At 52.0% G+C, this 13,020-nt stretch overlaps 1 protein-coding gene across 1 annotated transcript in view; it reads right to left on the reverse strand.

The window, feature by feature from the left end:
- The window catches only part of ALOX5 (arachidonate 5-lipoxygenase), a 57,261-nt gene extending 46,758 nt beyond the window's left edge, over nucleotides 1-10,503 (reverse strand). The window contains 2 exon segments of the mRNA NM_001205113.1: nucleotides 2,576-2,774; nucleotides 10,343-10,503. Coding sequence (NP_001192042.1) covers nucleotides 2,576-2,774; nucleotides 10,343-10,492 — 349 coding nt within the window. The 5' untranslated portion in view covers nucleotides 10,493-10,503.
- Nucleotides 10,504-13,020: the final 2,517 nt, after the last annotated feature.

Consider the following 13,020-nt stretch of genomic DNA (forward strand, 5'->3'; position numbering starts at 1 on the left):
ACTGGGGCCTGGAGAGGAAGATCAATGGGGCATCTATTTATTCTACTGTGAGGATGGAAAGCCATCCATTGGGGGCAGCCTGAACCCATGGAAGGCAGGATCAGTCACTGTAATGGTAGCTGTCACTAGCTGTAGGAGACATGGGTGTAGGCATTCAACATCTATCATCTCTATTCTATCTCAAAGAACCAGCCTATTTCTCAGGTACCTGGCTCTGAAAAATTGGGTCTCTTCACTTTCAGTGGTATGAATATGTCAGAACATGTGGAACTGCACATACCAAGTTTCAAAAGGCATCAGTTCCATTTCTCCTGGCCCTGAGGATATTGGACATTCCACCCTGGTGACCGATGGAACTTTTGGGAGCACAGCAGGTGACAAGACCTAGACTGAATGCCCCAAGGCTCAGGAGTGGGAGCTGGTTCCAGAACATGGATATGAGTGCCTTAATGAAGCTATATTTTCACACAGGTGCTCTGGATCCCTGGGGCCACAGTGATGGTCCTCTGACTATTGTGTTCACCCCAAGTGCCATGGGAAGTATTAGATCGCAGAGGTTACCATGTCATTTGTGGGCTGGGCCCCTTCATTTCCAGGTTGTCCCAAGGATTGTTTGTTATGCTATGCGGTGGATTAAAGATGGCCATACATTCTTTGACATTCTTTCCATTGAGAGGTGGGCTTTGAGTCTGGGTGGGCTTGGACCAATAGAATATGGTGGAATTCACCCTCTGTAAGTTTCTAGGCCCAGACAGGAAGAGACGGGCAGCTTCCACTTTCTATCTCTTGGAATACTCGCTCTTGGAGGCCAGCTGCTGCATAAGAAGTGCAATTATCCTGTGACTGCCAAGCTGTGGGAAGCCCAACTCCATAGAGAAGGCTTCAGGAATGAGAGATTCCATGTGGGGAGAGAGGGTAAGGAGCCCCAAGGCACTAGACATGTGAGAGAAGAACCATCTTAGGAGTGAGCCTGCTAGTCCTTCCCCCTCTGCTGATGCTCCACGGCTCACAGATGACTGCCTGGCTGAGTCTTTCCCAAATTCTGACCCATAAGATTATGAACAAAATAAAATGGCTATTTAAAGCCACTAAGATTGTTTCACAGCAATCGATGGATAGCTTCTATGTGCCCCTCCAGATCTAGCCTTCACCTTGTCCTGTCCCTGAAGGCCCTGATCTTATTCTTCATTGGAATGAACTGCATCATTGGGCTTCACATGGGGTTCAGCTGCTGGGGACCCTGACCAGAGAGAGAAGGGCATGGGAGAATGAGGAGAGGACATTTACTCCCCAGGTCCTCTCTCCATGCTTCCCCACGCTGTATATATCTCTACTGGTGGCTACAGCTACTCCTAATGGAGCTCTGTCTCCAGGACACCCCCCTTCTGGGATTATTCTGGCATTCTTTCCTTCCCCTCACCCCGCCTGAACTAGCAGTGCTAATGGCCTGCACACTGGTGTGCTCCCCAGCATACTGGCCTACACCTTTCTAAATATCCTGCATTTGAATGTGCCATATGCATATGTTTTTTGCCAGAAAAGGATTCAGGGTCTGTGGGAAAAAGGACTGCACAACCAAGAATCCTGGGTTGGAGGGGTATGAGGGAGACCTGGAGCTAGTTGTTTTTCTAATTCTAGAGAAAGAGAAGTACCCTGTCCACAACTATTCACATTCTGGCCACCACAAGACAGAGTGAATTTTGTGACTTTTTTTTTTTTTTCCTGTCAGGTCGGGAGACAAAAATCCTCCTAGCTCCAGTCATTCAGCTCATAAATGTTTTTGGAATTTGGTTTCTTAAATTCCATGTGAGAAACCATGGGGTGCAGCCTGAATACTGGGTAGAAAAGAAGTTTTTCCTGTTTTGTCTTGGTGTTCTTAGCTAAAAAATGGGGGTAGTAATCATTTCCATTTTACCTACCCCACTGAACCTCTGTGAAGAATGAATGATCTACTAGGATAGGAATGCACTGCCAACTAGGAAGTATTAAACATCTTACTGACAAAAGCATCTGTCCTCTTCCTCATTATTTTAGTGACTCACAGCTTTGAAGACTTCTTGTCCTGGGTTTAGAGTGTGAGCAAACTGAAGGACCATCATTTGGAGTCAGAATTTTGCCAAGGCATGGGTTTGACGCTCACACACTAAGAGGCTAGCATGCAAGGGGGACTCATTCAGAGAGACAGTGGCTTTAGCTGACCTTTGCCATCCATTCTTCTCTCTGCTCCTCCATACCAGGCCAGCTGGCTGTCTCTTATGAGGAATAAGAAAGAAAGTGCCAGGTTGGGGTCTGCACATTGGAGGGTCTTGCTGAAGAGGGCAGATTTTAAGTTCTTTTCTCTTTTAGTGAAATGTAGGACTTCATATTTAACAACTGGTGCCCATGACCACCAGGCATGACCATGGCCCCTCTAGGCTGTGCTTGGGGCACTCCTAGTCAACTTTTTCCCTTCCCAGTCCTGTGTGGGATACCCTGGAGCCTAAGCCCATGAATACAGTTCTTTGAGAAAGGAGGGCCTGCAAACCCCTTGGGTTCCTGGGAAGCTCAGGGAGTGGAAGGAGCTTGAAATACTCACCACGTCCATCTCTCAGGACAATCTCGCCCTCACCAGTGATCCAGCGGTAGCAAGGGAACTCGATGTAATCTCCACAGGGCGTCTTCAGCGTGATATACTTTAGGTACCAGTCATCATGGAGCCAATACTTACGCTTCTCGATTTTGACCAGTTGGATGTCGCCCAGTTCTTCATCTACGGTCACATCATAAGAATCAACCTGAGAGAAAAAAAAAAAAAGGGCAAATCAGATTGTCTGGAGGGGGGGTGGTTCCTGAGCCTCTGCATCACCCCTTAGTTTACATGGGGTTCAGCTGCTGGGGACCCTGACCAGAGAAAGAAGGGCATGGGAGAATGAGGAGAGGTTTGCCAAGATGTTTGCAGAATGCCTGCCCTCGGCAAGGCTCTGTGCTGTACCTAGGAGACAGGTGGACAAGTCCTGGGCTCTGCCTTTATGGAGATGGAGGTCTAATGAGTAAGAGACGGATGGTGCTGCTCAGAGAGGGACGTCCTGCTGTCTGCACATGATTCAGGCTGGAGGAGAGGAGACTCCAGGCCGGGATGCCCTCTGGTAGGCTGTGCTTGGTGAGGGTCCTCTTCAGATGCCCCTGCTCATGATGAGGGCAGGGGAGCTGCTGGCCTTTCCACCCTACAGGCTGGAGGGGCAAACTGGCCTTTGCATTCTGGGTAGCCCTTTCCATCTTGCAAAGGGCTTGCTGCTGATAGCTATAGATCCTCACAATGATGTGAGGGTGGGGGGCAGTCATGACTGTGTCACAGATGAAGATATTGAGGCTTACAAAGTCCCATTTCAGCTATTTCTTTGCAGAGATGGAATTTTAATTCAGACCATTCCAGCACAGCTGCTCCATGTCTCTCTTATTCTCTGGGGAGCAGATAACTGAGTGAAATGGGGAGGCTCAGACGCAAGTGAAATTGCATAGATATTTGTCATCCTAGGGCAGGTGCTGTTCACTGAGCCACAGCAAGGTCAAGAAAATCAGATAAGCAGTTCCCACTACATCTGTGGCACAGTGGTGGGTTGAGGCTGGTCTTGCGGCTAAAAGGTGCCACTGCAGGCCATGCGCAGACTGCCCACCAGGTCCCTGGCACTGAGCTGCTCAGTGCCTCAGTGCTCCAGGCTGCCAGGCTCCTGACTCTAGGAGATGGGCAGGCATGGTGGGGTGCTAGGCAGCTCTTCCATGGCTTTGGGGTGATCTGTGTGTCTGCAGCTCTTGATGGCAGACAGAAAGAAAGGAGAGCTCGAGCACTGTACTGGGTGTTCTATACACCTGCAGGTTTGGGGAGCCCTGGCCTCAGTGCTCCCCCAAGGTACCTTTTTTTTTAAGATTTTATTTATTTATTCATGAGAGACAGAGAGAGAGAGACAGAGACAGAGACAGAGAGACAGAGACAGAGACAGAACACAGGCAGAGGGAGAAGCAGGCTCTATGTAGGGAGCCTGATGTGGGACACAATCTCGGGTCTCCAGGATCATGCCCTGGGCTAAAGGCGGCGCTAAACCACTGAGCCACGCAGACTGTCCCTCAAGGTACTTTCTAAGCCAGATTTCACCAACCCTTGAACTTTTTCCTTGATGGCAGAACCTAGAGGAACACTATCAGCATGACAGTGAAGTAAATGGAGGGGAGGGGTGTTCATTCTGCGTGAGACCCCATATGTCTCTATTTCCTTCTCTCACCAAGCTTCCAGAGGAGCCCCAGGGAGGACTTCCTAAGACGAATGGGAAGTTGGGTATTTTCAGCAAACCTCTTGGCTCGGAGCACAGTACAGCTCGCATGTTGTGGTTACGGAAGACGCCAGACACTTGTGGTTAGAAAGAGGAAGCCTCCTCCCTGTGCCCTGTGGTCTGAGCCTGGGTCCTCATAGAGTTTCTGAGGACCAAGGAGCCAGGCCTCTGTGCTGAGATGACGCTTCTTGGTCCCTAACAGGTGTGCAGGCACATCTGTATTGCCAGAATGCAGAATCCTGCAGGGTGAAAGAACTATTTTACCCCACAGTGTGTCCTGTGGGAGAGCAGAATCCACAGGTGAGGTCTCAGAGAGCACTGACCCCCAGGCCTGTGGGACCTCAGCTGGGGAGCCTGTCTGTACTGCAGGGTGCTGATGCCTGGGAAGGAGCCAGCAGGTCCCAGGATGCAGGGGTGGGAGAGGAGTCCCAGTGAGGGGCTGAATGACCTGAGGAGCTGGGAGGAAAAGAAGAAAGGAAGGACACAGCTCTTGTGGGATGGCTTCTGGGGTTGGGAGAGAATGGAGACCCCCTGAGCTGAGGCAACAGTAGGCCCAGTGTCCATTTGGAGAAGGAGAATAGGCACTGGACATTTGCAGGGCCTCTCCCCACTCCAGACTCCACCTGCCAGCCAGGCAGATGGGCAGAGACCTCAGCTCTCCCATGGGGCCACGAAAGAGAATCCAACCAAGGACTGGGGGTGGGCAGTATGGGGCAGAGGGCAAGGTGAGCCATGCAACAGGGCATCTCAGCCAGCCTCATTCTGAAATCATACTGCAGATCCAAAGTGACTGGTCATGGGCCTCAGCAAATTGCTTTACTCCCTGAAGCTCTGTTTCTTCATCTATCGAGGGGAAAGAATGCCTAGCTTGTTGGACCATTGAGAATTCCAAGTGATATGATATCTAAGTAGGCTTCTTTCTCCAAGGCCACAGGTAACCAGCTGCTGTGTGCATCAGAATCAACAGGTCCTTCTTCCTGGACTCCTGAGGTTACTGCTTATGAACAGCCATGAGCTAGTATGGGCCTCTGTGCTGTGATCCATCCCTGAATACACACAGCAAATTGAGTAGCCAGAAGTTGATGTGGGAGGAAGAAATTGAGCCTGTGAGCTCAAACCTCTTGGCTCAAAATCTGGAGAGAATTCCTGAGAGTGGAGAAGGGGCCATGTGCATTTTTGTTGCTGGCACTGCAGGCAGGCAAAGGGAAGTCAGAATGTGGTAAGGACTGGGCCTGGACAGCTGCTCCAGGAAAGTGGCTTTCCTGTGTCTCCAAGGAGCTAGAGTGGGTTGACAGTGTCTGTGGTTTTGATGCCAGGGTAAGTGATGAGAGGACAGCCATTCTAAAGTAAAAAGTGCCTTGAGTGTGGACACTATCTTGGGAAAGGTGAGTTCAGGACCTTGTAATAAAAAGGGAAGGGAGTTGGGACCAAAGAAGACTCTGCAGGACTGGGTGATTCTCAGATGGAGGGCTAGGTGTCCAGCTGGCAGTGGTAACTGACCAGGAAGAAATGGAGCAGCTTCTCTGAGGACAGTGGGGTCTCCATTCAGCATACCTGTGATGCAGTCACAGGAGAATGGAACTCTTCAGGTCCCCTTCCCCCACCACCCCCATTGATGCCTGGCAGAGCGCCCTGGAGTTTCACCTAGAATGAACAGGTCAGACAGACTAACAGGGACTCAACATGCCATCTAATGGGGTCTTTGGCAGGGGGAGAGTGACAGGCCTGTCTGTCTGGCTTGTATCTGGCTGGTCCTGGCTTCAGACCTGGTACTATAGGAAGGTAAACCAGGGCCAGAGGAATTCAGTCTCACCCAACTCAGAAAGTCTTAGGGACAAAGTCTAGTCTGTGGCTCTGGCACCTAAGGGAGCCACTATTGGGGAGTCATAGAGGAGAGAGTAAGGCCTCCAGGAAGATCTCAGGGCTCTGTACATCAGACAGCAAAGTCAGGTCTTAGGAACTGTGAGATGTATCTTCCTGTCTCTTCTCTGTAGGCCAGTACACTGGGCGAATGCTGTGTCTATCATCTGTTTGCCATGAAACGTCGAATTCTCATGTCCATTCTGTACACTGGATGCTATCAACAGTGGATTACCCATAACAGGCCCTCAATAAATATAGTATATGAACATGGCCAAGAAGATGATCATCTTATTTTACTGATGGAAACTAAGGTAGCTACCATGCTAGTAACTGGTGGCTCTGCATTTAGAATCCGTATCTGTGGATGGCCAAGCCCAAGTTCCTCCCACTGTTCCCCTGATAATATCATGTGTAAAGCCCTGGACTGGGAGACACCTGACCTTGCTTTTAGTCCTGGTTCAACCTCTTGATATAAAGTATGAAGGGCCAACATGGAGTGGAGTGGAAGGATATGGTAAAGCCTAACAGATGGCATTTGTGGCAGCTCTTGGGGGGTGAGGTGAATGGGGAGGGGAAGAGATGGGCAAGGCATTTAGATGTAGGGAACTGAGAGAGCAAGACCCCTGAGGTGGGGAATGCATGTGTAGAAGGAGGAGGTTAGAGCCTAGAGTTCCTTGGGTTAGAGGTAGAGGTGCAATGGTCAGATGCTGAAGAGGGATGCACAGGCAGGGAAACATGCAATTCCCCAGTCTCATCTCACAGAAGGGCCAGTTTTCTAGTTTTACTCATTGCTTTAAACTCTTTATTACATATATGGTTTTAAGGCTTTTGAATATTTCATCAATGTGTTAGCTGGTCACTTTTCATTTGATCTTTATATCAGCATTTTTAGAAAGATTTCTTTGTTTCTGTCCCAGATCCCTGCTGTTGCTGGGACAGGGAGAGGGATCTCTCTGCTGGAGCAAGGACAGAGCAGAGTCCTGAGGCCCAGCCTGGGATGCTCATATTGATGGAGGTTAAGGGGCTGGGCAGGGAGATGAGGAGGTTATGGAGCAGGGAAGAGGGAACTAGGGGACACTGGAAAACAGAGAAAGAGGGAGAAAATGGAGCAGAAAAGAAGAGAGAAATGGGGGACATTCGGTGGTGATGGGAACTAGGGGGACAGGAAGGAAGAAAAGGAGAAACAGGAGCCAGAATGTAGGGAAGAGAGGACAGAGAGGGAAGACTAGGGGATAGAGATTGAAGCTTACAGGGAAATGTTTATTTTTCATTAATATATTATTACTGAGGAGGTATTCTAGAGTATTGGCTTCATAGGGAGATTAATAAGATTAACATACCCTGAATATACTTGAGAAGTATATATAGTTGTAAGACTTGTCTACACTCACTGAATACATTTAAGGACAATATACTAAACACTTCTGTATTGTCCCTAGCTTTCCTAAAAGTGCTGTCTTGGAATGAAAATGGATCAAGTAATATTTCCCAGAGATCTTCAGATCTGTAAAAGTTGTCCCATTTGACTTGAACTGCTTTCAACTGACAGAAATTCGGAGACAAATCAATTTGCCCAGACTTGGGCCAGTCTCTGGGCTGTGTGGGTTCATGGTATGGGCTTTCCCAAGCAGGCAGTAGGGAAGCCACTGAGGGTATGACCGTTCACAGGAGAATCTCACCTTTGAAGGGCTTCAATTCCCAGTCCTGACCCGAATCAGTATGTGGAACTCTGATGAGAATAGCTAGGAATCTGTAACTCAATTTATGGAGAAGAAATCAGTTCTATCATTTGAATTGTGCCCAGAGGAATGTGCATGTTGACCTGCCAAAGACCTAGGGATGACTGGACAGGCTGCCTGGTAACAGCCTTTATTGTGACTGTGACTGTTGTTGACCATAATGATTAGAACCCTTTCCCATGTAAGAGGGGATGGGCAGTTCTTCTCAGCAAATATTTCCTCTTCTAAGGTTTCTTTTTCACCTTTACCCAACAGGAACAGACTGTCCTTAAAGAGACAGCAGCTGGAGAATGAGGAAGTAGCTCTGGGCTGTGCAAGACAAAGTGTGGAGTAGCTTTGCATCAACAGGAACTTTCTCAAAAGTGAATTTTTTTTTCAGAGTCTTTAGGAACTAACCAATTCCCCTGCAGCCTAGCGGCTCTCCTGACTTGCCCTCTCCCACCTCAATGGAAATGTGACATGCAAACCTCTCCTGAAATTTGCTTCTGGGACTTTCACTGAGATGTTTTGTCACAGTGTCATTTGAATGAATTCTCAAGGTGGGGAAGTAATGAACAGAACAGTGCTTTTACCCCTCCTCTAATGATCCTGTTATTGTCACACTACAGTGTCTCCTCCTGGTAGAGGCCACATGTGGGGTGCCCTGTCCTATACAGCATGAGCACACAGATGTGTGTGTGTGTGTGTGTGCGCGTGCGCGCGTGTGTGTGTAAAGGAAAATAGGGCCCATTGCAGTCCATTTATTAAGGGGAAATAATCTGTATCCTATCCTCCTTCCTGAGATGTTGGGGGAACCACGAATGAATGGAATTAAATGAAAGTCCTACAGAAATGGCAGAAGGTGTCATCTTCCCAAATGGATGTCTTATTGGCCCTCCTGCACCACGGTCCTCTGGGCCAGTTCCCTAATGGGCACACCAAACAACAGACCATTGTTTTTATATTTAACACCTCACTCTTCCTAAAGGGAGCTTGGACCAGGCTAACGTCCTGAACTTGGCTAAGTGCCAAGTCCTCTAATAACAAGATTTTGAAGCTCCTGGGGATGAATCAAGCCCACTTTGAGTTTGAATTTGGGAAAAGCAGTAGACTATTATTTACTTACTGCAGCCTCTACAGACTTGAAACCTAATTCATGAATTTTATCCAAGAAATATTCAGTTGAACCATATGAAATTCCCAGTTTTGCTTATCAAAAAATTGTCAACTATGAGCAATTTTGACATATGGTTCAACCTAACAAACAACTAAAGGGTGAAAAGACCACTTTGTAAAGTCTGAATCTTTTTGGTCCAGTTCAGGATCTGGGTGGGCGGGGGGGGGGGGGGGGGCGGCGGCGGATGGAAGTGTGTTGGGCATGCAGTGTGTTGAGACTGTCACAATAATCATACAATGAACATTTCCTATGCACTTGGCAGTGGACTGGGCAAGTCATTAAAAGCTCAGTCAGGATCATGACCTGCCATGCTCAGAGAGAAAGCCACAGGGCTGGAATTCATGCCCAGATCAGCATCAGGAGTTCACTTCTAAATGAGGCCACCTGTACGTGGCACCACAGAGTAGACGTACAGTAAATACTGGCTCTTTTTTTGCTCTCTGGATTCCCACAGCTCCAGGATATCTAGTAAGAAGGGGAGAGGAGAAGGCCCTCCTTCCTCTTCTTGATCCACTGTGCCCTCATGTCTGGGGTGGAAGTGTTCCCTAGTGTATACCCTGCTGGGAGACAGACAATCTCCAGGTCTTGCAAAAGGCTGCTTGCTTGAGTTCTCTTGTTCTTCCCTCTAAATTCCTTTGGGGACCTGTCCTGAGAATGTGCGCTATACAGGTGTGAAGACATCTGCTAACTTCACTCTGGGCCAGTAGCTGGGCTTAGGCTCAACCAGATTCCTGGACCAGCCTGAAATCATCCTTTCCATTTTACATTTGAGGGAACGGAGTCCCAGTGAGGGGACAGAGTGTGCCAGCAGTCAGGCCCAGATTCAACCCAGAGCTCTGAACTCCCAGACTTGTGCTTTCTCCCCACAGCTTGAGGCTGCTTCGAGGTGCCATCTGTGCTTCACAGTAGAGCAAGGACCTGCACGCCCCCAAACCCCACGTGTGGAAGGAGCCCTACAAAACGGGGCACAAGTAGCGCTGCCCACAGCACTTGCCCAACGAGGAACCTTTCAGAGCCTTCGGGTCCCAGCTGTGAAACGGTAAGCGGACCTCGCGCCTTCTCCTGCTGCCGGGCAGAAGCGCGGCGCCCTGCAGGTCTCACCCTGCAAGCCTCCCGCCCCTGCACCTGGGTCCCAGACGCCCCGACGGAGTCCCGGACACTGCCCTAGCCCAGTCCCTACCACCTCAACAGGTCCCGGGCGCCCCCCGCCCCGACTTGGTCTGGGTCGCCCCGACGGGACCCTGGGGGTGCCCAGCCCGGCCCTAGCCCCGCGCCCTCACCGCGCCGCGCTCAAAGTCGTTGTAGAAGGGCTTGTCCAGCAGGTGCTTCTCGCTGCAGCCGGCGGAGCCCACGAGGCTGAGGTAGATGTAGTCGTCGGTGCCAGCGAACCACTGGCTGCCGGTGGCCACGGTGACCGTGTAGGACGGCATGGCGGAGGGCTGCGAGCTCCACGAGCCTCGGCACGGCGGGTTCGCGCGCGTCCGCGGGTCGCGGGGACCAGGGCCGCAGCCTCCGCCCCGCCCCGCCCCCAGCCCGCCCCCGCCCTGCCTGCCTGCCTGCCCCCCGCCCCCGCCCCCAGCTCCAGCCCGCCCCCCAGCCCAGCCGCCCCAGTCCGCGCCCGCCCAGCCCGCCCCCCGGGCGCCCCCCCCAGCCCCACGCCCGCCCCAGCCGCCCCGCCCCACCCGTCCCCGGTCGCGCCCCCCCCAGCGCCATCCCCGCCCATCCCGCGCCGCCCAGCCCCGCCCCCGCCCCCCGCCCCCGCCCCCAGCCCCGCCCCAGTCCGCGCTCGCCCCAGCCCCGCCCCCCGCCCCGCCCCCCGCCCGCCCCCAGCCCCAGCCCCGCCCCAGTCCGCGCCCGCCCCAGCCCCGCCCCCCGCCCGCGCCCGCCCCCAGCCCCGCCCCCGCCCGCCCCCAGCCCCAGCCCCGCCCCAGCCCGCCCCGCTCCCCGCCCCCGCCCCGCCCCCCGCCCGCGCCCGCCCCCCCAGCCCCGCCCCCCCGCCCGCGCCCGCCCCCAGCCCCGCCTCCCGCCCGCCCCCAACCCCAGCCCCAGCCCCCCCCCCCGCCCGCCCCGAGGCTCAGGCCGCTCGCGACCCGCGGCGGGCGAGCGAGGGCTCCCGCAGTTCAGCCTCTCGCGGCGGCTTTCGCTCGGTGTCTGTTAGGCGTCTTGGGGCCGGGACCACCTAAGCTGCCATCCCCTTCCCCGTGCATCCGTTCACTCACTCACTGTTTCCTATTCATCGTTCCCGCTCTCCACCCTTCCTTTCTGCCTCTGCTTGCCTCAGCGCCAGGCTCCGAGAAGGCGTAGGGTTGGGGTCCCGGGGACCTCCAGAAAATGCGACATAGTCCCTACACTCCCTAAGGTTCCCATTGTGACTGGGGTGATCGCCCATGCCATGGTTTCTTAGACCAGCGGTGCTCTGGCAGTTTACAGGGAAAGGGGAGACTCACCTGGGGATTCCGGGAAGACTCCCTGGAGGAAGCCACGCCAGAGCCGACACGGAGAGTGGTCTCTGGAAGCCAGAGACTTCGGTCAGCTCTGGCTTCATCCAAAGGCTTGGCTGAATGTCACTCTCGGCGGGGGCAAGTGGGCACCGAAGGGAGTCAGATGCCAGCCGCTCTCAGGACAAGAGATCCTCCGAGGAGAGCAGGGAGCAGGGCAGCCAGAGGGAGGCCGGGTCAACAACACACACATCCCAACGCTTAGGTGTTGTCTGGAGAGGCCTGCGGGCTCGGGGAGGTCGGGGGGCGGGTTGGCTGAAGAAACTTGGGGGCGGGGAGACGGATATGGTGGGGAAGGCGTTAGGCTTGCTTGGTGATGGCTCCTGGGGGCGGGGGGCCACTGACTGGAAGTTCTGGGACAGAAGATGTGGTGGACTCCACAGCAAACATGTTCCAGGAATTGGGACCGGCACCTGGGGAGCGCGCTGCCTGGCGGAGTCCTCGGTCAGCTTTCTAATTTTCAGGCTGAAACCTGAAAGAGATGTTAGTAGAAGATGTTGCTCCCTAGAAGGAAGCCTCCATGGGTGGTCAGCTTTCCCACTGCCGTGACATGATTTTATAAGTCTTCTGTATTGGCCTGCACCCCCCACACTTCATTCCCACTTACTAGGCTCAGGCTCACAGCCCTTCCCCTCCCCAGCGCCAACTGAAGAACTGGTACACATTCAGTAATGAGCTGAACTAAATTAAAATATAAGTTCATTCCATGTGTGTTTGGGAGGTGGGTGTGTCAAGTCCCCTGCCTTCTTGTACACTCACTGTTGGGGAGGAGCAAAGAGGCAGGCCTGAGGCAGGCTCCCTATTTCTGGGACCCCGGGCTCCACCTGGTGGCAAATCCTGCTTCCTTCTCTGCCTGGCAGGACCAACCACTGAGCAGAGTGGGTACCCGCCAGTCCACTTTCCACAAGTGGGAGATAAGGGCAGATTTCAGTGGGACTAGCCTTATTCATGGAAAGACAGGCACTGAAGGGATTCTCTGGGAGTCAAGACATGAAAGAATGGGCACAGCTGAGATGCACACGTGAAGCTAACACAAAATTGGGACCCAACCCCTGCCAGGCCAAGAGACAGGCTTCAGGAACCCCTGCGGGTGGTGTGAAGAATGGCTATGGAGTTGCACTTGACATCTGGGAATGAAATGACTATTGTTTTTCTTTAAAAAGTACGTACAACACTTTTTTGGATAAAAGTAATAAATTATTGTAGACATTAAAGAAAAGTTTGATATAGAAACAAAATTCGTGGATAGAAAAGTAGTAAATTATTTATTATTAGACATTTTTACACCATCAGGACCACACCATAGTGTGTAATTTGTCAGATTTGCATTTTCCTTAGTATTATAACATGCATTTTCCTACATAATTTTACCTTCAAAATATTTTGACAACTGCATAATATTCAGTTATATGGGTATACCACTATTTCTTTTCATTAGTCCACTATTATTGGGCATTTAG

This window comes from Canis lupus, chromosome 28, assembly GCF_011100685.1.
Source record: "Canis lupus familiaris isolate Mischka breed German Shepherd chromosome 28, alternate assembly UU_Cfam_GSD_1.0, whole genome shotgun sequence".
Classification (NCBI taxonomy): Eukaryota; Metazoa; Chordata; class Mammalia; order Carnivora; family Canidae; genus Canis; species Canis lupus.